General features: G+C 51.2%; 2 protein-coding genes across 3 annotated transcripts in view; both read left to right on the top strand.

The window, feature by feature from the left end:
• The first annotated feature begins 424 nt into the window (after nt 1–424).
• Nucleotides 425–19,265, top strand: CNN2 (calponin 2). The gene is made up of 7 exons (XM_038384315.2): nt 425–751; nt 11,529–11,650; nt 13,980–14,046; nt 14,196–14,333; nt 15,967–16,083; nt 16,748–16,894; nt 17,649–19,265. The coding sequence occupies exons 1-7, from the start codon at nt 689–691 to the stop codon at nt 17,910–17,912; spliced, it is 918 nt and encodes a 305-aa protein (XP_038240243.1). The 5' UTR covers nt 425–688; the 3' UTR covers nt 17,913–19,265.
• Nucleotides 19,266–21,544: 2,279 nt separating this feature from the next.
• Nucleotides 21,545–24,609, top strand: part of ABCA7 (ATP binding cassette subfamily A member 7) — a 45,215-nt gene continuing 42,150 nt past the window's right edge. For both annotated transcript variants that reach the window (XM_043502605.1, XM_043502604.1), the window contains exon 1: nt 21,545–21,664. The gene's annotated coding sequence lies outside the window, so the exon portion shown is untranslated. The remainder of the gene's footprint in view (nt 21,665–24,609) is intronic.

Below are 24,609 nucleotides of genomic sequence, written 5' to 3'. Positions count from 1 at the left end.
GTGTGGTGGGCGTGGCATGGGTTGGCTGTACTCTAGGATGGATGGGTCTGAGTGTGTGTGTGGGGGGGAAATGCATCCGATGAAGTGAGCTGTAGCTCACGAAAGCTTATGCTCTAATAAATTTGTTAGTCTCTAAGGTGCCACAAGTACTCCTTTTCTTTCTAGGGTGAGTGTAACATTTGGTGTGTCTGGGGAGATGGGTGGGCTGTGTGTCAGTGCTGGGGGGGCGTATGAAGAGGAGGGTGTATGTATGTAAGGCAGGTTGTGTGACAGGGCTGGGTGTCTGGCATGTAAAGCAGTGTGTGGGTGTGGGTGTGAGCGACTGGGGCGCGCGCGGGGGGGGTGGATCGACCCCCAAAACCTGTGGGAAATCCCATCCCTGGGATCTGCCCCTGCCAGAGAGCCCAGGGCTCCGTCTCTCACGCTTGCCGAGCTCAGGCTGACAAAGTCTCTGGGAATGGAGCCGGCGCTGGAAGGGGGGCGCCGCCCGCAGCTCTGACCCCGGGGGTCACTGGGGGGACACACACAGGAAACTCCCCCATCCTGCAGGAATTCGGAGCTTTCCTGCCCTTATAAGGCTATTTTAACTCCCCTCCAATCAGCGGGAGGAGGCGGTGCCTTCTCGGCCAAAACCTCCGGAGCACAGCGAGGGAGTCTCCTGTACGCGCCGCGGCCCCCGGAGCGCAGCATGAGCAGCTCGCAGTTCAACAAGGGCCCGTCCTACGGCTTGTCCGCGGAGGTCAAGAGCAGGGTGAGGCTGGCGGCTGGCCAGGAAAGTTTGTAGCGGGTCTGTGATGTGACTGGGAGCAGGGCCCCGGTGCGCCCTGGGGAGCTGCCCGGTGCGCCCTGGGGAGCAGGCGAGCGCTAGACTCTCCAGTTCCAGTCTCTCCCAGCTGTGTCCTTCGCGCGCAGCCAGCGCCCCGGCCCGGTCCCGGCTGCTGGCGCCGGGGAAATCTGCCTCCAACCTCCTCTTCCACCCTCCCTTCCTCAGCCCGGGCTGGGAGCTCCCTTTCTGGGCTCGGCGGCGGCGTGTGGCCTCTGGGGATAGAGAAGGCGCGCACCTGCCCCTGCCCCCAAAGTTAAGAGGGGAGCAGGAGGTCTCCCTGCCACTGGTCCCGGGAGCCTGTTCCAGGCTCCATCTGGCAGCAGTTTCTCCTGATCTGGCTCGGCTCCTTGGGTCTGTCCAAGTGTGTTTGGCGCACGGACAGATTCTGTCCTGGTGCAGTTGTGTGCACTTCTAGCACCCCCCAAAACCTTGCCTGGCTTTGTCCAAGGGGCAGTGCTTAATTTGGGCCGGGGCTTAGCCCTGGCACCTCTGGCCTTGCTGCATCAGTTATGAAAGCAAAAAAATTACTTGTGACCCAGCAGCTCTCTCACTACCAATTAAGCACTGCTAACAGGGTCTATAAAGTGGCTTTGAGGGAGTGTGGCTAAGGTGGAGTCAAATGTATCTCTGCATCTAGGCGCCCTGAGGTTCTGGGGGGATGCCCATCTCCACAAAAGGATGGTGGTGGGAATGTGGGAGGAAGCAGCTGGGCGTAGCCTGCTTCTGTTGGGCTGAGCTGGGTAGGCTGGGGGCATCGCCTGACATTCCTCTGTTTGCCACAAGTCTGAGAGCATCCATTTCCCCCTTTTCATCTGATCCTGACCCAGGAGCCATGTTACTTAGCTGAATGTTAGTCCTGGTGGGCTTATTGAGCACACTGTAACTTTAAACTCCTCTCCCCCTTTCTTACTGCTAACATCTGAACTGAGGCCCCATTCAGTCTATCTTGTGTTTTGCTACTCTTGGACTAAGTTAAAACTAGTCACTTTCACTTTTGTTTCTAGTCAGTTTCCTGCTCTACTTCTCTGTCCCGGTTTGACTTCTAAACTGAGCAGGGAAATCCTGACATGCAAACTGTCTCTTCTCTTTTACCAAAAAAAAAGCCCCCTCTCTCTTGCTATAAAATCTACATTTCTGGGCCTGAACTGACCCTCCCTCTGAACTGGGAGTGGTCTCAGCTGGTTCTGTAGCTGGCTGTGATGCTGATGGCCCTGGGGAACATAGGGCAACTCCAGATTTTGGGTGAAAGTGGTTAAATCCATCCTTCTGTTAGGAGAAATGTACCAGAGCACAGACTAAACCCTCTGAGAAGGGAGGCTATTAGGCAAGGGCGTGCAGGTGTGGGCAGTAAACAAGCCATGGTACTGTAGCTTGATGGAAAGACTTGTGTCTTTCTACAATAGCAAACTCCTCTCAGGGTAAGGTGTGGGGACAAAGCTGTTTAGACTTTATGGTGCAGTTTCTTGGCTGCCAATTTGTGTAATCCTAATCCTTAACCCTGTAATTTACAGATTGGATTGCTTGTGTTCTGAGTGTAATTAAAATATAAAATACTAGCTGTGTTCCAGGGAAGGCTTTTTTTTTTTCATTATTATTACACCTTACTATGTTTGTTCCACCAGATTTACCCCGGCTTGACCTAGCTTGCTATTTCCATGGTAATTTGGCCTCCATTTGTCAATGTGTTGCTATAGTCCCTGAGAAACACACCTGACCTAAATAACAATGTAATAAACTAAGTGTCTAGGGCCCATCTTAGCTCCTATGCTACCTGCAACTTCCAGAAGTGTTTCAGGAGGCCTTACCTGACAAATCAGTTTGTGCTGAGGAAAGGATCCTCCCCTCCCCTTCCCCAAGTTAAACTGCCAAGGAAGGGAATGTGGGCTAGTGGTTAGAGCATGGATCTGGGAGTGGGGATTCCTGGCTTCTCTTCCTTAGCCTTGGACTGGTGTCATCCCATGCCTCACTTTCTTCTGGAAAATGGGGATGACATTGGGCCACCTCTCAAAGTCTAAATTTAAATGTTTCTGGAACACTGGGAGATCAGTGGCTGGCAGGTGGGATCAATGGCTGTTGGCATCTTACCTACATTGTGCCTGTCTGTGGCAGGGACAGTCCTATCTGCACAGTGCCTACTATTAGGGATCCTTGATGGAAATTCTGAAGTGCTACTGGAATAAAATACAAGCTGTTTATGCAACTTCTGAACTGGCCTATGGCAGAAGTGGGAATTGCTAGCCCATTACAATATGCAGCAGCAACCAGTGAGCAACTGATACCATCTTTTAGTCTAGCCCTAAGTGGCCTTCCTTGTTTACAGTGACGACAGGGAAGTTTCCCACTGGTGCCTGCATAGACAGGCTGCCTGCAGCATTTATGTAGCTGTGTCATCCACACCGGTTCTCATGGGGGTTAGAGTATGCTGTGGCTAACCCACAAAACTAGCGCTCCCCATTGGTGAAGCTGTGGAGAGTCAGATTTCACTCAGGTTTCAGAGTAGCAGCGGTGTTAGTTTGTATTCACAAAAAAGAAAAGGAGGACTTGTGGCACCTTAGACTAACACATTTATTTGAGCATAAGCTTTCTTGAGCTACAGCTCACTTCAAACATCCAGTGCAGATGCAGCCACCAGAGCTGCCTTCTGCGAAGGTGTGAACTTCTGGTATCTCCCTATCTAGTTCAGATTGATTCTGTCATTTGTGACACCCTCTCTGCTCTAGCAAGGGCTCCTGTGTGGAGGGGAGAGAGGCTGAAAGGGATTGGAATCTGTCCTTTCTCGGTCTGCTCCCGCTGCAGCTGCAATGTGGCATGTTTCCTCTGCACCTGTCATCTGGGACCAGCTTGCTCAATTTGCTAATGTGACACTGTCGAGGGCTCTCTGGGAGCAGGTTCCTGCGTACAGCTCTGTAATACAGTAGCTGAGTCAGAGCTGCATTGTGCTAGGTGCTGAATATGCAGGTGCCTCTTCTCTTTGCAGCCTTCCACTGTCTCTGATCATAAACACCTCTAGCTAAACCTTATGGCCCAATCCTGAAGTGTTGTTGCACAAGATGGAGGCAATACTATGGCTGAACGCTAAGTAACCTATAAATGTGGGCACATCATGGGTGTCTTCTCTAAACGCAGCTAGCTGAGTGAGGATTTTTTTATAGCCAATGGGACAGGCTAGCATCAAGCTAGCGCTTAATTCTTATCAACCATTTGGCCTGTTTTATAACCCCATAAAAGCAGTACAAATATCTGCAGTTGCTGTTTAGCACCAAGATCTGGAAGAGAACCTGCCACAAGGCTCTGTCCTAACCCAGAAGAGTGATCACTAAAGCATGTCTGCTTAAACCCAATTTTGACTCAACCCTTTGTCTAGTCAGCACAGCCCAAGGGACAGACAGTTTCTCAGTTTCTGCTCTAGGTTGCTTAAGGGGATGATGCTATAAAGGGTGGGAGGAGGAACTCCACAGGTGTGTTTGACTTCCCCCCTCCCCCCCGCCTCTTCCCCGATTTGTACTGGCAGCAGTAACCCTGTTGAAGAACAGAAAAGTGAAGCCAGCCTGCATGCCTGATGCTGCAGAACAGCCATTCAGTGCAAAGTCGCCTATTCCTGTGGGGGTCAGGGAGAAAGGACTGGGAGTCAACTTAAACATGCGTATCTTCCCCCCTCCCCCCCCCCCCCCCCACAATCCTGCAGCAGTGCCTAGGCCTTGCCAGAGCTGAAAAGATGCACTGGTTTAGATCCAAGTCTGTGGTGCCAACCCCTAAAAGTAGATGCACTTGAACCTGTTTAATCCTTGCTTAGTTCAGTTCAGTTCAGTCAGCTACCCTCGAGGGAGTTGGCACCCACAGTAGTTTGACATTCTGGATTTTGCACCATGGATTTTGATCTAGTGAAATCAGTACAACTTTTCTAAGGGTAGAAGTCCTTGGAGAATGGAATCTGTGGAATTTGCTTTTGGGGCCAGTTTGTCTCCTTCTCTCCTCCCCCCCGTCCCCCATTAGCTCCTCAGTCCCTGGGTCAAATCAGTCTGTCACCTAACCAGATTCACAGCAGAGTCTAGGGGGAAGAATTCAGACTTTGCGGCATTAACTGCAGAATGTTGACCTGCTCCCTCCTGCACAAATCGGAACAGTTTCCCTGGCCTTGCAAGCTGGTGCAGAAACTACTTGGGGAGGTGATAATGTTGGCCTGAGAGTGGAACATGTCATGTTTGTCCCACTCCATGGGACGCTTTCTCTTGCTGGGCTGGGTTGTTAATGCCAATATGAATTGACATATCTCGCCTTCAGAGGGTCCTACCAAATTGTCACTTGGATTCTGCGGTTAGGGGTTGGATGATCAAGATCTTGCCTGTTCTCTGTCTGTCAGCTCCTGGAATTGTGGCCGCTTCTGATTAGATCAGTGGGGAAAGGGCAGCTCTCTAAAGTACCATGGAGGCGATCTTTAAAGCTTTTACTGGATCAGGGCCCTGTTGTGCAAACCATCCTTGCCCCAAGGAGCTTAGAGTATGATAAATACTGGGGGGTGGCACAGCACAAGGGAATGGTATCTTCTCCGATAGGTCTGTAGTAGCTAAATAGCAGCTGGTGCTACCCGTGGGGCTGGGAAGGCAGATGAAACCCAGAGCAGTGCAGTCCTGGAACTGAAGCAAAGATTAGATGTTCTCATTTGCCATGTGTGCGTGTGCAGTCACGCTGGAGAGGCTACGTTGCTTTGGCTTATTTAAACCTTCATACTTCAGGGCACAGACCAACCACTAACTGATGAGGGTTAGGAAGTAACTTCCCCAAGTAACTTTCTTCCACTTGGGGGCTGCCCCTCTGTCTGAAGCAGCTGGTGCTGGGTGCAAAGGATCCCAGCCTGGTCCTGTGTGTTGTCTTGTGTTCTGATTTGCCCTGGGGCCCTGCAAAATCCAGCAGACTTGTTCAGATTCCTCCATCAGACAAGCTCCCATCCAGAGGCCAGTGCAAGGCCCTGGATCTTGAGCGGGTTTGGGAGTGGATCAGTTCTATGTGCCGGAGTAGCTGCACCAAGAGCCAGGGTGGGGAGAAGGAGGGGTGCAGGGGTGTGGATTAGTGTTAGGATCTCCAATGCCTCTTGTATGTGTTGAGCAAGTGCCCTTCCCCCTTGCATTGCTCCCAGTCCCCTTCACCAGTCAAAAAGGGAATGAAGAGCAGGTTGTGAAACCAGAGCTGAGCTTTTCACAGCAGGGTGTTCAGCAGCCTTCGCTCATGGGCTGGGCAGCTAGTGACCTCGCAGTAGTGCAGTGCTCTGAATCCGGTGAGGGTTTGGATCTTCCATGGGCTTCTCTAGAACCTAAACTCTCCCTTTTCTCCATGGGTGCTGCTTCCTGCCTGTGGGGAGCTGGGAATCTGCAGTTGATCCAACGCGTTCATACCCTTCTAGCCAAAGTACCCTCTGGCGCAGTGCGTTATTTCCGCCCCCCCCCCACACACACACTTTATAAACAGGGAAACTGAGGTGGCGTGAAGTGACTTGCCCAAGGGTTGCAGCAGGAGTTGTCAGAGCTGAGATTGGGAGCGAGATCCTCCTATCTCCTGCAGTATGCTTGGGCCGCCAGAGGGCTCTCTCCAGCAACTGGGAACCAGACTCCCAGGAGAGCTCTGCTCTCCTCATGAGGCTTATGGCCCCCAATGTGGACAGAGCCAAGCTCTCTTGGAATTGGGCTCTGTTGTAGATATGACTCTCTCTGGCAAATCTGGCCCTTCCTCTCCTGGCCCCTGCATCTCCATCACCGAGCTTGCCTCCTTGTGGGTGGGGAAGCGCTTGTTCCTGAGGCAGGTTGAGCTCAACTTATCAAGTCCTCAGCAGCAGGTAGAGAGGCCCAGATGGGAATACGGATGAACTGGGCTGTGTGGCTGCCTTGTCTGGAAACCACATGCCAAAGGCTGTGAGTAGGGCCCTACCAAATTCGTGGCCATGAAAAACCTGTCACGGACCATGAAATCTGGTCTTTTGTGTGCTTTTACCCTATACTATGTGGATTTCATGGGGGAGACCAGCATTTCTCAAATGGGGTTTCTGACCCAAAAGGGAATTGCAAGGGGGTCGCAGTATTTCCACCCTTACTTCTGCGCTGCCTTCAGAGTTGGGTGGCCGGAGGTCAGCAGCTGTTGGCTGAGCACCCAGCTCTGAAGGCAGCATCTCACCGCCAGCAGCAGCACGGAAGTAGGGGTAGCAAGACCGTACCACGTCACCCTTGCTGCTGCCTTCAGAGCTGGTCAGCTGGAGAGTGGCAGCTGCTGACTGAGGGCCCAGCCCTGCAGGCAGCAGAGCAGAAGTAAGGGTGGCAATACCAGACCGTGCCATCCTTACTTCTGTGCCACTGTTGGCGGCAGTGGCGACGACTCTGCCTTCAGAGCTGGGCTCCCAGCCAGCAGCCGCCGCTCTCCGGCTGCCCAGCTCTGAAGGCAGCGTTGCTGCCAGTAGCAGCACAGAAGTAAGGGTAGCAGTACTGCAACACCCCCCCCCCCCTCCCGTGACCCTCCCAGAATTCCTTTTGGGTCAGAACCTCTATAATTACAACACTGTAAAATTTCAGATTTAAATCGCTTAAAATCATGAAAGTAACTTTTTTTTTTTTTAATTTAAATCCTATGACCATGATATTGGTAGGGCCCGACTGTTCTGTGCTCCATGCTCAATCTTTCTTGGCTCATCAAGAGGTTTGTCCCTGTCAGAAGACTCTGTAGTCAATGAAGTTGTAGTGCTCTCAGGGAGGTGGGCTTGGAATAGAGGGGAGCTAGGCTAAGATGCCTGTCCTTGCCCTACATAAGCTGAGGCTGATCTCATCCTTCCTATCTCTACCTTTGCAGACAACTGGGGTTTGTTGAACATGGAAGTCTAGTTGTTTCGAGCTGGGATGAAAAGGGATGTTTAAGCTGTGTGCAGTCAGAGCACCACTGACAAGCAGTCAACTCTGGGGTGGAGGACTACAAGCAACCCCCAAAGCCAGAGGAGGGGAACTTTCTCCAAGGATACTGTCAAGTCCAGGGGACCTTCTCTCAGGCAGAGGGGACACTCCGCTTTGCATGGCTGGGAGACACCCACGCACTAAACTGTGTCGTGCTAGTCTTGGAAGTGCTGAATTGATCTTGTTGGGATTTGACCTTGTAGTTTCAGGGAACTGACTGGCATTGTAAGTATCTAATGTGACACAGTAGCTAAATGTCATGTACCCACTAGTGGCTGGCTCATCTAAAAAGATAAGAGCCTACTACTGCTGCCATCTGATCGAGCTTCACCCTTAGCTGAAGAAGTAGAGGCCCATGGTTCTAGTGGCAAAGGTTCTAGGCTTAATGACTCCACTAAGTGGAAGGTTATTTATACTTAGCCCTCTACAAATGAGCAGTTGCCTTCTGCCTGATACATATGCAGGCTTAAACCCTGCTCCAGAAGCAGCCAGCAGCTCCTCCAGCACCTGTCTCTGACAGGTGCTCTTGGGCACGAGCCCTTAACAGAGGCTGCTTAGTAGCAGCTGGGAGAGGGTGTCTGACATGCTGATGACTCTCCTTTGGCAGCAGGGATCTGCTGTCTCCTTCATTTCTTCTCTAAAGCTGCTTGCAGCTGGGACAGCTGGTCTTGATTTAAACAAGGTACTTTGCATTCTTGGCATATTCGCTGGGCCCAAGGAATCTGCTGAGACCTGCATTCCTGGGCAGCAGGGAGGGGCAGTCTGGCCCTGACCCCAAGGGCAGTGGTTTGGGCTGCAGTGCTGAGGCCTCTGAGCCCTTGTTCTGTCCAGCTCCAGCACTGCCCTTGAAGGATCCCCAGGGCTTCCCCTCCTCTGGGAGGCAGGTGTAAGAGATGGGGGGGTGTCAGGCTGTACCTGCTAAACACAGCACCCTTTCCAATGCTGGCTATAGATCCCAGGAGTCCCAACCCCCCAGTCAAGTCTGAGCGTGGACCCCTGAACAAAGCTGACTGGGGACACGAATCGGTCCTGCTGCTCCCTTTCCTGTGACTTGCCCTGAGTGACTCTCTTCCTGGGCCCGTGCACCTTAGCTGTGGGGTGAGGGATCGAGCTGGGACCTGGGTGAAGGGGGCAGAATCTTGCCCAGCTTCCCATTGGCTGTCATGCCAGTGCACCAAGATCCTGGATCGTCTATTGCAGCAACAGCACTTGCAGAGAAATTCTGGGGTGCGGGGAGCAAGATATGTGATTATATTATAACCTGCAAAGTCAGGGGGGACTGGAAGATACAGACCTATAAACAAAAATTTGGGGGCAAAGTAAGATATTGCTGGGGGCGGAGGGGGAGACAACTGCCCCCATTGCCCCATAGCAAATGACACCCTGATTTGTAGGCTCAGGTTTTATTGACTGTGGCCTTTTTATGTGATGGGGTGGAAGTAAATGAGGATTGACAGACTGTATGAGACTCAAAAAGAAAGAGGACTTGTGGCACCTTAGACTAACAAATTTATTTGAGCATAAGCTTTCGTGAGCTACAGCTCACTGCATCGGATGCATTCAGTAGGAGACTCTTATCTCTGTGTCCATGGCGGGCAGATACAGCCAGCCTCTCGTGTGCTGGTGTGGGGTGACCTTAATCCCCAGCATTAAAGGTCACCTGTGAAAGAGGGTAGGTAGTATCTGGGCACACTCCTTGCTGCTTCAAAAAGGCATGAGAAGTTCCCTGTCATTTTGCTGGGTCTCTTACCGTACAAATGCAGTCTGGTCTCGCTGTGGGGCTGCTGGGGACGGCAGCGCTTTCCTGGGCCTTGAATCAGAGGGCTCGAGTCTTTAACAAAGAGAGCCCTTCTCCCCAGCGGGTGCAGTCACTTGAGCTAAATGAGGCTTGCAGATTAATGTGCATTTAAAAACTGCCTGCCCTCCCCAAGTGTGGTGTTCCTACTCCATGTCTGTGCCAGTTCTCCAGCCGTTCAGTCTCCTGAAGAGACAGGACCTGAACTTCTACTGTTAAAATAAAACAAGCTGGAAAACTAGTTGGCTTTTTTTAAGCAAAACTTTTCCAGACTTGCTGCACCAAAGAAAAGGCTGAAGTGCAATTGCTTTAGTGCATTTAGGAGATTAAGATGCATCTAGACTGATGAGCAGTGAGTTGCTCTAAGTTGTGCTGGCTCACACAGGATGTTAATCATGCCAGCAGCCCGGTGTCTTAACCTCAAGGCCTCGTCCTTCTCACTAGCTTCTATCTTGTAATGATCACTCTGTGCTTCTTGTAGCTGCTTTGTCTGCAACCTTCCAAGGCAGGGCACTGCAGGGGTCAGTCGTGTCTCTGTGATGGGGAAGGAGGGATGAGCCAATAAGTGCAGCAGGGGATTTTGGGAGACAGACTGCAATTGGCCAGCCTGGGATTTGGGCAGGAGGAGTGGAATGTTCCCCCTGGTCTCCTGAGAAGCAAGAGGTGATGTCTAGTGACCTCGTTGTCAGAGGCTGTGCCGTTTCTTGTCTGGTAGCTGGGTGGGGAAGAGCGTGACGTGATACCGTCACACCTGACCAAAGCTTCCAAAAACGTCCAGTGGGAACCAGCCCAGAGCTGCCTTTGCTGGGTTCGCTCGGTGCAGAAGGGGATTTTAGAGCTTAAAGACCAGCCTCTTCCTCATATGTCAAAACCCAGCAAACAAGGAAGTTATTAAACTCCCCGTGCACGTAAATGCTGCTGGATCTGCCCTGGCTGGCTGCTGAGGGACCACCAGGGCTCATACTGATCTCTTCATTGCTGAGCTCCTGCTTGGCCTGGCTTTCATGTGCATCAGGAAGTGGTAGCTGACAGATATCTTGGTGCCATCCAGACAGCCCCTTCCTGGTGCTGGGCCCTGTTCTCCAGCCTGCTTAGCTTCAGCACATTGGGCTCCAGCGGCAAAATGCCTGGCAGTGATTTGGGGGTTTGTTTTCTCTTGTCACCATTAAGGCTCCCTCTGGGGAGCTGTGTCCTGACAAGTCTTTCCAGTGGCCATGCTAACGATGATCTCCTCTCCACGCTCCTGTTGGCCTGTGTCTTACAGGGGGACCTGCTGCTACCACACTGGGGTAGAGTGAAGCTGGGCCCCTTTACATTAGCTAGGCTGCTGCAAAGGGGCTGTGGGGTTACAGTAACCCAGTACTCACCAGTGCCAGCCAGCGGAGTGTGGGGGTGCTGGTGTCAGGCTGAGGAATACCTGTTGGCCAGCTTCCCATTGGTGCACACGCTGGGCAGTGCCAAGGTATTGATTCCGCACTGACCAACCCTGGGCACAAAGGGGATGGGTCAATATCAGGGAGTGAGTGGGCACAGCTGGGGCAGACACGTACCCTGTTTTTATGGGCTCTGCTAGGGAGCAGACTAGAGGACCACTGAAGCAGGGGTGCAACTTGAGGCTGCTTTAGCCTGCACTGGGGGACTGCATTAGCTTTGCATGCTACCCTCACCCTTTCCATGGAGAGCTACACATCTGGCTCGGACTAGTTGGCCCCAGTATTGCCCTGTCTCCTTTCAGCTTTCCCAGAGGTCTCTGATCATGGAGTCTCACTTGTTTTCTTTCTCTCTTCTCCCCCCATGGTCGTGTGTCGTAGCAGCCCTTACCGAAAGGTGCTGCTTGCTCTGTAGATCTATGCTACCCATGCGCAGCGAGTGGGAATGTGACCTTGTGGCTGAGCTCACCAGGAAGTGGGTGGAGGGGTGGCTAGCCCAGGGGACCCAGTGAGGAGCTGCCTGACTCTTCCATTCTCTGCTCTCCTCCCAGCTTGCCCAGAAGTACGACCCCCAGAAGGAGGCTGAGCTGAGGATATGGATCGAGAGCATCACTGGGAAGGAGATTGGCCCCGATTTCCAGTTGGGGCTGAAGGACGGAGTGATCCTCTGCGAGTGAGTCTGGGAGGGCCTGGGGGGTCCTGGGTCTGTATTGGCCGGAGGGGAGCTGATGGAGCAGCATCACCTCTCCTTGCCATCCAGGGGAAGAGCTCCATGTCCTTCCATCTTGCTGGCCAATTGCACCCATCCTGCATTAAGGGGCCACAGCAGGAGCTGCAGACCAGCTTGGAGGTTTAAAGCCAGCGGTGCCACTTCAGAAAAATGTTGGAGACATGCAAAGTCATGTCAGCATATTGGACCTGATGCAGGCTCTAATATGCGGCGAAGTCAGAGAGGGAGGGAAGCGGAGGATATAATGGGGCATGCAGAGCTGTGACCAGCCTGGGTGAGGAGTTAACTGCCCCTCTTGCCCCACAGCAAATGATACTAGCACTTAAAACACCAGTTCAGCCCTGGCTCAGTGATTGCCTGCGATGTCTCTGCAAAAGTCCTGAGCTTGGAGCTAGACTCCCAGTCTTGGCCTAGGATGCAGGAGGGTTGGCTGGCCTCTGGGTGGAGGTGTTGGCTGGACTAGAGCCAAGCAAGCGCTTGTGCTCTGGGATTGGCTGGTGAATGCAATGGCAGAGGGTCCTGCTCCTGGCTGTGAGATGTCACTTAGCAGAAGTGCCCAAGGGGATACCAGAGCTAATTTAAAAGGGAATTGACTTGAGGAGCATTGGAGCCCCTGGCCTGGGTGTCGAGGGCCTAGGGAGGAGCAGGGTCACATCTGGAGTAACCCTAAGCACATACTAGCAATTCAGTAAGTGCTGGAGACCCAGTGTCATGAATAGTGAATGCTTTGCCTTCTTCTAGCGTCTCTCTCCAAGGATCTCCAAAAGCAGATTGTAGATATTCATAATAGTCTGGGCAGCTGCAAACAGCAGGAGAGGAAAATCCAATTCCAGGAAAGCATGTGAAAGATGGGAATGTTCCAGGGTTCAGATCTGCCTCTGCAAAGAAATGCAGCAGAGCCTGGCCATTCCCAGGGCCTGGAGCAAGAGGGACTGTTCCAGGATTTCTTCTGAAGCAGCCTTTGTTGGTTAGCAGACAGGGTGTCAGAGGGGAGAATGGCTTATTATCCATTTATTGGCCTCTAATGACTCTGTCTTGGTTCTGAGATTGGGGTGGGTGGAATCGGAGATCCTGGTAACAATCTTGTTGCCGAAAGTGGCTGCAGCTCAAAATAGAGGGAGGAAATGCGTAACAAGGATATTGTGTTAGTCTCTAACCACACATGCCAGGAAATACAGGGCCATGCATTCTCAGTGGTGGTAATGCTCCTGCTGTATGTGTAGGTGAAACAAGGGCTGACTTCTCTCTGGGGGATTGATATGTCAGGAACTAGGGGAAACCAGGTGAAAATTACCTTCCCAGGGCCATGTGGCGCAACCTGCTAGCTCGGGGGAACTTGCATTTTGCCATTCCAAACTCCGTTGCCACTTTATCATGCTGATGGTGTTCACGTTGCTGTTTTCCTATGCAAGGACAGCACGGCCAGGAGCTGCTCTGGGGACCATAACATCCGTGCTTCCTTAAGTGAGTTTAAATCTTAACATTGAATTAATGTAGTCTTGCGTTCTGCGTGCATACTGTGCCTAGAACAATGACCCATGCCAGGGAAGCTGAGCGACTCCCATAATAAATAGTGTGGCTAGCCTGAACCTTAGAGACTTGGGGTTTTAATATTGTATTGACTGCGTCTTTGTAGTGTAGACGCAGCCCATGTCAGCCTCGCTGTACTGGTGGAGCCTGCTAGTGTAGATGGAGCATATGCCACAAGGAGGTGTCCTGCTGGGATAGGAGGATCATCATTCTGAACAGTGTTGGCCTCTGTTGCCATCTATGCTGGGGCTTTGTCACCATCACTATCATTGGGGGTGGGTACCTTTTTAAAATTAATTTTCTTTTTCTTTTCACACGCCTGACTGACATGGCTATGCTGGGGTAAGTTTTTTGTGTAGCTCAAGCCTGGGGCAGTGTCTCCTAGTGGCTAGAGACTGAGACCTGGGTTCCATTCCCGGTTCTACCAGTGACCTGCTGGGTGACCTAGGGCAAGTCAATTTTTTTCTCTGCCTCCGTTTCACAGGTGGGGAATGATCCTGCCCCCCTCTTGTGACATGCTTTGTGAGCGGATGAGAAGCCCTGTATGAGAGTCTAGGGATGATCATTTCTTCTGCTAACTGTTTAGCTTTGTGGACGCCCTTATCTCTGACTGCTGCTTGTTTAAAAGCAGCCGAACAAGAACCTCCTAAGAGATGCTTGTGCAACTCCACTGTGGCTGGAAATGTGCTTCCACACCAGGTGGTTGGCGTTCGTTCTTATGGCTCTTTCTCGCTCTCTCCAGGCTCATGAACAAGCTGCAGCCAGGCTCAGTGAGGAAGATCAACCGCTCAGCTCAGACCTGGCATCAGGTACGTGCTGGCTGCTCCCTTTACAGCGAGGGTGGCCTGGCTGATCGCTAGCCACCCTGGGAGCTACTCCTCAAATGCTGGCTCCTGGGTTCCTTCCCTGGCCCCCTTTTGGCTGCAGCCTGTCTTTATCAGTCTCTCTTCCCTGCCAGCTGGAGAACCTCTCCAACTTCATCAAGGCCATGGTTCAGTATGGCATGAACCCCGTCGACCTCTTTGAAGCCAACGACTTCTTCGAGACCGGGAACATGACCCAGGTGCAGGTGTGCCTGCTGGCTCTGGCAGGCATGGTGAGTACCGCTGATTTGTCATTGCCCTGGGCATCTCGGCTGATGCACAGGGGCTATGAAAGGCTCCTTCCCCCACCCTGGTAGGCCCTTGGTATGGTGGCCTGTCATATGGAGGTAGGGGGAGCCAGAGGTTGGGGGGCACAGCCAGGCAAAGCTCTGTAGTGGCTGTTGAAGCAGGAACATGAGTCAGGTTAATTCTTGGGGCTGTGGTAACCTGCACCAGCTGCTTTACCTCTGACCCTGACTGTGCAGGGGTGGACCCAGCCTGGTGTCTAACTGGATCTGTCCCATATGGCTTGTGGGCAGGAGTGGTCATTCCTTCTCCTAGCCCACCCAGCTCCCATGGGTTTGGGGTGAGGGTGACTGGGGGGGATGGGTCACAAGCACCCTAGGGTGCCAAAGGAAGTGGCTACACTGAGGCCTCCTGACAGTAGAGCTGCAGCTCTTCCCTCCTCCAAAATGCCCTGGCTTTGAGCCTGGCTTTGGCTTTAAACTTCCCCGTGGGGCTCTTGTTCTCTGGGTGGTGGGAAGATCTGATCTCACCCCAGCACATGGAGCCAACTGCAGCCAGGCACCTTCCCAGCGAGCTCAGGGTGGGGGGAGGAAGCGGCTCTGTTAAGCTTGGTAAGCCTCCGTTACCAAAAGCAGGCTGGTTTGTGGGAGGGCTGTAGGGGAAGCGGCAGCTTGGCCACCCTGGGGCTGGAGCTGTCGCTCATGGCCCAAACCGTGAGGCGCCAGGTCTCTGAGGTGTGTGCTCATTGCTTTGCAAGGGGCCCTTCTGGGCTGGGGCAGCTAGTGAAAGGTGTTGCCTTGTGGTGACTGAATTTTTATACCCTGCACGGATGAAGGATAAAGCTAGTAGAAAGTAGGTCAGTGGCTGCCTTAGGATAAACACACAATGGATGTGGTCTTGTGGCTCCTCCAACAAGGATGAAGGTGTCGATCCCAGTGTCCTGGCTAAGTTCTCGTTTGGATAACTACATTTTGCCTCCTTCAATTACTACGCTTCATTAACGCCGCATCTAGCACAAGGGCACTGGAAGTCACCGTATCTGGCCTGCAGAGGTCACCATCTAACTCCTAGATGTAAGGCCAGACGGGACCACATTTCATCTGACCTCCTGAATGTTGCAGGCCACAGAATCTCTCCCACCAATTCCTGTAGTAGGCCCATAACCTCTGGCTGGGCCTACTGAAGTTCTCTACTGTTAATGAATCCCCCCTTTACTCTAGTTCACCCCAGCAAGTGACCAGCATCTGAGTTTTACTGTAGCATGGAGTCCTTACTCTGTCCCAAGCTGTCTCTGCACCACTTGCAAATCTGCCACGTTCCATCCCATAAACGGTTGCATTTCCATTGTGGATAAAGGATCTATACTTCATGGCTATAGCTTGTAGAACTGTAAAATGCTGCACCATGTCAAAGGTGCTGTGCAGTAAATGAACAAATAGCCATCTCCGTATGGGATATAAAACCTCCTGCATATCTAGCCTGGCAGTTCCTGGGGTTGAGTCTGTATGTTGACTGACTGCAACATTAGGTTGTAGTACCCTCTCCTATGCAGGGACAGAACTCAGCAGTTCTAACACTTTTCTCCTCCTCCCTCTCCCCCTGCCCTTCTCTCTGCTGCAGGCAAAGACCAAGGGGATACAAAGCGACGTGGACATCGGGGTGAAATACTCGGAGAAACAACAGAGGAATTTTGACGATGCAAAAATGAAGGCCGGCCAGTGTGTCATCGGGCTTCAGGTGAGCTGGCTGTTGTGCCCTTCCCATTAGGGCAGGGGTGGGCGAGGCAGGGCCACAGGTGGGAAGGCATGTCTCATGAAATTGTTATCCCTCTAACACCTGAATTCACTGCCACTGCATATGGCTGATGGTCAAAAGACTTAATAGCCTGGATGTTCTCTTGTTACAGTCTGGATATAAAACATCCAGCACAAAGTAGAACTGCCCTGTGCCCTTCATCTCCTTCACTGCCTGGATTGTCACTGCTGTCCTGGCCTTCTTGGCATGCCCATTCTCTTGCCCTGGGGGGCTGGGATGTGTATCTAACAGGTACTCTGGTCTGAAGGGCTGTACTACAGACTCCATCCTCCCCACCAACAGAGGTTTGCACCTGGAGGGTTGCCCTTGCAAGGAATTGGAGATGGGAAGTTCTATCCAGGGACAGTTGTGAAATCCATAATACAAGAATACTGGAAAGCATGCTATTGGAGGCAGGGCTAGAATCCCCGCCCTTGGGAGTCCTCATACTTGCCCCTCTAAATAAGGAAGGTCAGGAGGCCGCCTTTGTGCCAGAGTCATTGTGCTTAGTATGGGAGTGGGGGAGAGGAGACTTATTTGAGGCGTGGGGAGCCTGCTTTAGACTCAGTTGGGCTGTAACATTAGTTCTGTGTAACTCTGCCCACAGATGGGCACAAACAAGTGTGCCAGCCAGTCTGGCATGACAGCCTACGGCACCAGGAGACATCTCTATGATCCCAAAAACCAGATACTGGCTCCCATGGACCATTCCACCATCAGCCTTCAGATGGGCACCAACAAGTGTGCTAGCCAGGTAAGCAGGCAGTCATGGACCTGGTGAACCATCTGTGGGGAGGTAAAAGGGGCCAGTTGAGTGACTGGAGTCTCTTCAGCACAGAACGTCTGGGTTTAAGGGTGGTATTAAAGGGGGTAGATGCCTGACTGGGCAGCTGGGTTAACTCCAGGAAAGCACCAGAGGTGCCTGCTTGATGTAATCTGTGCCTCCTCAGACTGCTGGAGAGCTGGTCTTGTGGTTAGGGCACTGGACCGGGATGTGGATTTGGATTCCTGGCCCTGCCACAGACTCCCTGTGTGACCTTGCCCAAGTTCCTTAATTTGTGTCCATTTCTGCACCTCTAAAACAGGTTTGAGTAGCAGCCATGTTAGTCTGTATTTGCAAAAAGAAAAGGAGGACTTGTGGCACCTTAGAGACTAACAAATTTATCTGAGTAAGCTTTCGTGAGCTACAGCTCACTTCATCAGATGCATTCGGTGGAAAATACAGTGGGGAGGTTTATATACACACACATAGAACATGAAACAATGGGTTTTATCATACACACTGTAAAGAGTGATCACTTAAGATGAGCTATTACCAGCGGGGGGGGGGGGGGAGGAGAGCGAGGAGGAAGCTGTACACTCCCTCCCCCCCATCACCACGCAGTCTAGGTAGATCAGCTATTTGGGTAGGGTTTTGCTATGTTTTGTAGCCCCTTGTGCAGTGGGGGCCCAATCCCCAATGGGAGTTTCCAGCTGCCACTGTTACCACAACTAATCTGGTCTCTCAGGTGGGCATGACGGCTCCTGGCACAAGGAGACACATCTACGACACCAAAATGGGCACCGAGAAGTGCGACAACACCTCCATGTCCCTCCAGATGGGCTCCAACCAGGGAGCCAATCAGAGTGGCCAGGTCTTCGGCCTGGGCCGACAGATCTACGATCCCAAGTACTGTCCCCAGGGCAATGCTGGTGATGTGGCCAACGCAGTGTACGACCAGAGCACAGACCCACCCGAGTACCACTACTACCGAGAAGAGGAGGGCTACTGAGCCTTGGGCCCTGCCTGGCCACAAGGCGGCTGCCTCCCCAGGCCAGCTCATGTTCGGATCTCTGTTGCCGGCAACACTCCAGTATCTATAGCCTCTTTTTGTAGCTTTTTTTAAACCTTTTTTTTCCTGAGCAGACAAAAATCCCATGATCCTAGAAGAGAGAGTTAGTGGCTTCTTAAAATCCTGAGGCATCTCTAGCCTTTGGGGGTGCAGCCTGTCGCTCACAACTTGCAGAATGTGAACAAAGCAGGCCTTTAAATGGTGATGGAGTCCACTTCTAGTCATCCAGGGAGACGTATACCAGCAAAACACTGGGGCTACGTGTGTTTCATGGTGGTGGTGGGGGGAGCAGAGTGGGGAACTTGCTCGCAAACAGGATGCAACCTTCTAGCATTGTAGTCCTCTGTGTTGCAAGAATGCTGCTTATTCTTCATGCTCTAACACGATTCCTGTACCGCTATTGTAGTTCTAATGGCATAGGTGTCGCTGGCATCAAACACCACAGACCTTCCCAAATGACTCCTGGTTACATTAGTGAGATCACGAAATCTCAAAGAATTAGAGATGGATTCTACCACACTGGTTCTGGTAAAGCCTTTGCCAGCTCTTTCTGCTTCTGGAGATCTTGCTCAAGGGCCAAGGAATTCTGTTTTTGTGCCTTTTTATGATGCCAAAAGTGAAGCTCTAAAAGGCTTGTGCTCTATTTTAATGTGTATATACTTTTAAAGTGAGGCAAGGACAGTAAAGTACCTTGGCGACATCCTAGGGACCAAATGTTTAACTTAATATCTAAAATACTCTTATTTTGTGGCGCTTCTCTCCCCTTCCCTTTGCCTCCCTCCTTGGAAGGGAAGAAGGAAAGAAGAATCTTATTACCTGATCCTGTAGTTGCTAGTGCTCGGGCTGCCACATCTGCACAGCCAACTGCGGGATGCTTGGTTGTGTAGGCATTGCCCTGTTAAGACAGTGGATCCTTACAGATGTTGGATGCTTTTGTATGTTTGGCTCCCCCTTAATTTAAACCATCAGGAATTTTTTTTTTTTAAGTTGCATTTGTATGTGGCCTTCTGATCAGTGTGTCAACTTGGGAATTCCTCAGCCATACTGTGTTCTATAGGGATGGGGTGGGGAACAACACTGCACTGCTGGTAAATTACAAGTCCTTAAGAACTGGATGGGATCTCGGCCACAGCTGTGTCTTAGAGGTCAGACTTCCTTCTGCGTATGGATAACCTAAATACTGCACAGTCCTCCCCAGGTGCTACTGTCCTTGTAAAGGTAGCTTAGAACTTTTTTTGAATAAAATGTGAAATGTAATATTTGAATATAGGCAATAAAAGCTTTCAGATAAGACTTGAGCTGTTGTGACTTTATTTTTTTTTTAAGTATATAACAAATAGGCCTGGCTCCATTGCAGAAGTACAGAATTACTTGTTTCTCACTTGGCACTGTCGCTGGGATGGGTCTCAGATTCCAAAGGCAGTGTGTGGTGGTTTTTTGTTTTTGTTTTTCCCCTCCCCTTAAGTATTGAAAGACATTCATTTTGGTCACTGGCTGCCTCTCAATAGCTGCCCTAAGACTCAAATATTTTAAGTTAGTCTCCCTGTTCCATTCTTGACACTCCAATAAGGCATCTCACTCTAATTTGGATGGTATCTTTAAGGGAACTCCTGTATTGCAAAGAGATTTTCCCCATTGGTCAGTTTACATTCCATTTCTCTTGGTCCACTAAACCTGATGCTAGAAGATAACTAAACCCAACACCTGCAGCTCAGTTATATACCTGAACTCATGGGAATTCCTCACCTCAATACCATCTTAGGTGGGGCTCTTGCTAGGCTGGGCTGCATCAGACTTTGTCTCTCCCATCCAGTGCTTTCCTGCTGTTATCTCAGTAGGTGGTGCTCTTCCCTTACTGCTGAAGATGTCTAGAAATAAAATACCCTTCACCTAACCCGGAAGCCAATTTCTTCAGCCCTGTGAATCAAAGCAAAGTGAAGACTCACTGTCCAAGCTGAAATGCCAAAAGCAACCAGCACAAACAGTGATCAGTGAATTCAGTAGTGCCAAGTACTCAAACTAGGAGTCTGGCCTCAACATCAGGTTTTTACTGAATGTTGGGGGTTTTTTTTTATTTGCTTTTGTGGTTTGAGCTTGTAGGGAGTTAACTTTTTTTTTTAATGTTTAAATCTACAGCCGTGAGATTAGAAACCCTCCTAAAAAAGGAGAGGTGATATTCTCATGTGTAACTGCCTGCCTCAAAGAGCTGGAGCTTCAAGAAACTTTAAATCTTGCAAGTCTGGCAATAAAGTAACAATGTGGGCACACAGGAATTGGGTTTTAAAAATTCCTTCTGGAAGGTAATGATGTATAATAATGCCCCTCTTGAAGTAGTTCTGTAGCTCATCAGTTGAGGTTTGGTGAACTGTTTCAGGTGGAGAGTTTTGTCTAACAGGTGTGGCTATGTGATTGGTTAGCATTACCTATGGGAAAACCATGTGGCCATGCCATCTTTGCCCTTGCCCTGCTGTCCTACAGCTATATTGTCCCTGAACTTAATTTATTTAAAGTAATCAGCTGATTCTTTTCTACAAGAAGTGGTGCTAGGCTGCTTGGTTTTGCTGTCCAAGGTAACTGAGGTGCATGTGAGCAGTAGCCTTCAGGCCCAATTCTGTCCTGCATTTTGCACAGCCCCTGTCCAGAGCTGGTCTGAAATGCTACCCTGTCAGAACAGTGTGACATTCCTTCTGATGTAAATAACTAATCTTTAGAGTAATAGAAGATTAGGCTCCTGAGAGGTAAGATTAGCACAGGTCTAGGAATAAAGCAGTATACCTTTAAATTGGCTGTGTGTACGTGTGGAGGGCTCGCCCTCTGTTCCTGTATATCAGGTCTACAACTTAAAAGCATAAATAAACTAGGGTTAGTTTTAATCTGAAATTTAGTTGGTTTTTTTTTGTTTGTTTAGTTGCATTGCTTGCCAACCTCATTGCTTCCTGTAGTAGGTGGGTCTCAGCTTGCAAGACTGCCTTTTGCAGTAGAAAGTCCTGTGCTTTCAGTCACTGGCTTGCTGTAGTGGAGGAGGAGAAGTGTGGGGTGTGTGTTTGTTGAGGTGAAGCCTCCAGCGTGGGGCACTGTGGAAGCCCTACAACTGCCAAACTCCCCATGCACGGGTGGAGTTTTGCTTGTGTGAACTCGGAGTCTCTGAAAACTTGGCCTCACAGGGGGAGGGGGGCTGCACACAAGCATGGTGGAGTGAGGGGGTTGCGCCCCGCGGCGTCCCCCCTAGGCATAACTAAGCCATTGCTTAGGGCCCTGAGCAGGGGCCCCCTATTAATTAGTGTTGGGGGGAGGCCCCCCAAAATATTCCTTAGCACCCCTAATGGGCAGCCCTGGAGCTGGGCTTGGGGAAGGTGCCTCTGCAAAAGGCCGGAGCCCCGCTCTGCATTTGACCGGCCGTGTGTGGTGGGGGGGGAAGGGGCCGTTCAAATCCAGCCTGCGCTGTCTGCAGCCCGTTCCGGCTCCTTCATCCTTCTGAGCAGCAACGGGCCCTTTAAGGAAATGTGTGACGTCACCGACCGGCACGAACCCCCGCCCCTCGGGCCGCACGCGGCCGCTTTGGAGCCGTGGGGCGGGGGCGTTCCAAAGCCGAACGCTGGCGGCCCGGAGGCGGGGCTGGCGGAGCGCTGAGCCTGCCAGAGAGGGGCCGGGGGCTTCCCTTAAAGGGGCCGCGCTGGCTATGGAGTGAGCAGGTACGGGGGGCTCGGGGAGGCGGGGTTCTAGAGCTAGGGCGGGGGGGAGTGGGGCTCGGGAGGGGGTGGGGTTCTAGAGCTAGGGAAGGAGGGCAGGGGGCTCTGGGAGGGCTGGGTTCTAGAGACAAGTGGGGTCCTGGGGGTCCCAGTGCAGCAGGATCCATCTCAGGCCCTCATAGGTCACAGAGGGAGTTGCAGGTGGGCCTAGGGGTAGCAGCTGCTGGCTCTGTTGCTTTTGCATCCTGGGCAGGGCTTCTCCTGCTCCCTGTCCTGAGCCCAAGGCAGAAGGCAGCGTCTCTTTCCCACGTCAGGGGGAGCAGAGAGCCTGCAACCCACCCTCTCTCAAGTGCTCCCCCCTGTTTCCTCCTCTCTCTCATTTGGGGTGCGATTGCTTCCTTCCTTCCTAGCCTCTGCAGTGCCAGGGCTTGGACGCTAGCCAGCGGCATCCTGGAGTCTTTGAAGGCCTGGGCTTGCAATCCCTGATTCTCTGGGGGCTCAGCTGAACTTGATATGCAGCTGTGGTGGAATCGAAGCCAGTTCTCAGCAGACATCTCAGGGAATCAGCTCGCTGCATCCCAGGGTTTATAAAATCCCTGGAGTCACTTCCAGCGTATGCAGGGAAGGAGGTCGCAGTGGATGGCTGGCTTTTATCTGGCACTAGTTTATCTGTGTAAAGCTGGAGAAGTGATGAATGAAGATCATACCGCTGCCAGCGTGCAAGAGAAACCTAATGAAAAGACACTGGAGAACCCAGGGAGTGGGGAATGCTAGTTGGTTACTATTCCACGGAAAGCTGCTCCCCGCATGCTGGGGCCCTGGGTCCCCATTGCCTGTGCTTTGTGCAGCTGTTTACACCAGTGCAAATGTGACTGAATGGGAATGGTCATGGGTTTGCCCTGGGATCAATGGCAGCGGGAGGTGCAGGGTGACCGGGGCTGGAGGGGGTTCTGATTACATCAGGGTAGCTGCGCCAGTGATGCTCCAGTGCTTTGCTGTGTAATTGGCACTTCTGGGGGGCAGCGTGTACAGACCTGATCAGAGCTTTCTTGGCTAGGTTTTTAATCATCAGGAAGAAATAACCCATTTGTATGAAAATCCTGCATTGAGCATCCTGTACTCCTGGGCTTTTCTCTGAGACTGATTGTGAAAGAGAGTTTTTCCTCCTGTCTAAATATAAATAGTTGCAGGTTGATTTCAGTGTGGTTACGGTCCCCTTGGTGGTTGGGGTGGAGAGATTTGTGCATCAGAGGCAGCCCATCCTAATATGGTTCCTGTTACTACTGTTTTGACATTTGGGTTGGTTCAAATGCTCTCACGGTTCTGGTTTCAGAGTAGCAGCTGTGTTAGTCTGTATCCACAAAAAGAAAAGGAGCACTTGTGGCACCTTAGAGACTAACTAATTTATTTGTTAGTCTCTAAGGTGCCACAAGTACTCCTTTTCTTTTCACAGTTCTGGGTGGCTCTTTCATGACACTTCAGCTTTTCCCATGGCTACCATTTTGATAACCTGCTACCAGAAAAGTGACTTGATTTTTCATTTGTTTTTGGCATGCAGGTGTCAGGGTAGGTGTTTTGTAGGGTAGGTTGATATAAAGTATTTGCATGTGAGTGTAGGCTAATGACCAAGGAGCAAACCATCAATACAGTATATCAAGGGCTTATGTCAGCTTGACTGGGAATTGCAGTGTTGCCAACTCTTGTGATGACTGATGTTTTAATTAAAGTCCCAGACATGGAATCCGGTGGTTATATGAAAAGATGGGGAAAAAAAATGTTTAAGTAAGTTTCTACTCATGGCTGCAGAGAAAAGCTTGAAAATGTGACCCAAGTACAGCTTACAGGCTCAGAAAACAGAAGACAAATGAAAAGAACCCAATGTTTATATTTATATCTACGTCTATATTCTGATTTTTAAACCAATTCTAAGAGTTATTTGGGCCTGCCTCATGATCGTTGAACATTTGGGGCTAGCAATGCTAGAAACTGGAGACCTGGGCTGTGTTTTCCAGCTCTGCCACTGATCTGCTGGGTGACCTTGGGGAAAATCACATTCCCCTCCCATCCTTTGTCCGTCTGGTCTGTGTAGACTGTGAGCTCCTTGGGTAGAGAGGGGACTGCCTCTTACTGTGTTTGCAGCACCTGTGGGGTCCTGACCTCAGTTGGTATTGCTGGGCATTATTGGACTATAAAGAATAATAAAGTAATGGATTGTGTTTAAATGGCCTTGTATATTTTACTGCTGTGTGATGTGTAAAGTGGGCCTGAAAGCTTTTTCTCTCTTAAAATTCTGCTGGTTTTTAACCTTGGAAATATCAGGTGTTGAAATCAAGCAAACCAACGCCCCATCATTTCCTTCCTTGCTGCAACATGAGTGATGCAGAACTGGCCTGCAAGGGCTTAGGAGATCAGTACGGGTCACTCAGAGCAGCTGTATTTGCTGGGCATTTCAGCACTGAATGACACTGGGTATTGGTCTGACCATTGTGATTCACAAGGGCCCTAAGTAACATCAAGGCCCTGGTGGATGGATCAGCCTGATTCCTAGTGGGGGTGGGCATGGGCGTGTGTATGTCAGAGAATTCTTTCCCTCCAAGCCCCATCACCCGAGGGCTCACCTGTGTGCTGCATGTTGCATGGCATCCTGGTGGACAGGGCATTGGAATGGGAATCCAGTCTCCTGGCCTCCATTGTCTGCTCTACTGTTCCCTCACTGTGCTCCTTGGCCAAATCATTCCCCTCTCTGGGCCTCAGTTTCTCCATCTGTAAAATGAGGGGATGGGGAAGGTGGGAGTGCAAAGCTCGATTGGAATGCCCTGTGCCCTGGACAGGGAAATCCTTCAGCCTGGCCCCTGCCTTAGTGCCGCTGATGTCAAGCTCTGCAATGTGCTTAGGATTTCCTGGCAACATCATAATCCTGCCTTGCTGTGGGACCTGCTTATCCCTGT

The sequence above is a fragment of the Dermochelys coriacea genome, chromosome 25 (genome assembly GCF_009764565.3).
Source record: "Dermochelys coriacea isolate rDerCor1 chromosome 25, rDerCor1.pri.v4, whole genome shotgun sequence".
Classification (NCBI taxonomy): domain Eukaryota; kingdom Metazoa; phylum Chordata; order Testudines; family Dermochelyidae; genus Dermochelys; species Dermochelys coriacea.
Note: the sequence above shows the minus strand (reverse complement) of the source record. Positions and strands in the feature narration are given on the sequence as shown.

Coding starts and splice junctions, on each gene's coding strand:
- CNN2 (XM_038384315.2), top strand. CDS start 689: ATGAGCAGCTCGCAGTTCAACAAGGGCCCGTCCTACGGCTTGTCCGCG. Junction 16,084..16,747: donor AGTGTGTCATCGGGCTTCAG/GTGAGCTGGCTG, acceptor CTCTGCCCACAG/ATGGGCACAAACAAGTGTGC. Junction 16,895..17,648: donor CCAACAAGTGTGCTAGCCAG/GTAAGCAGGCAG, acceptor CTGGTCTCTCAG/GTGGGCATGACGGCTCCTGG.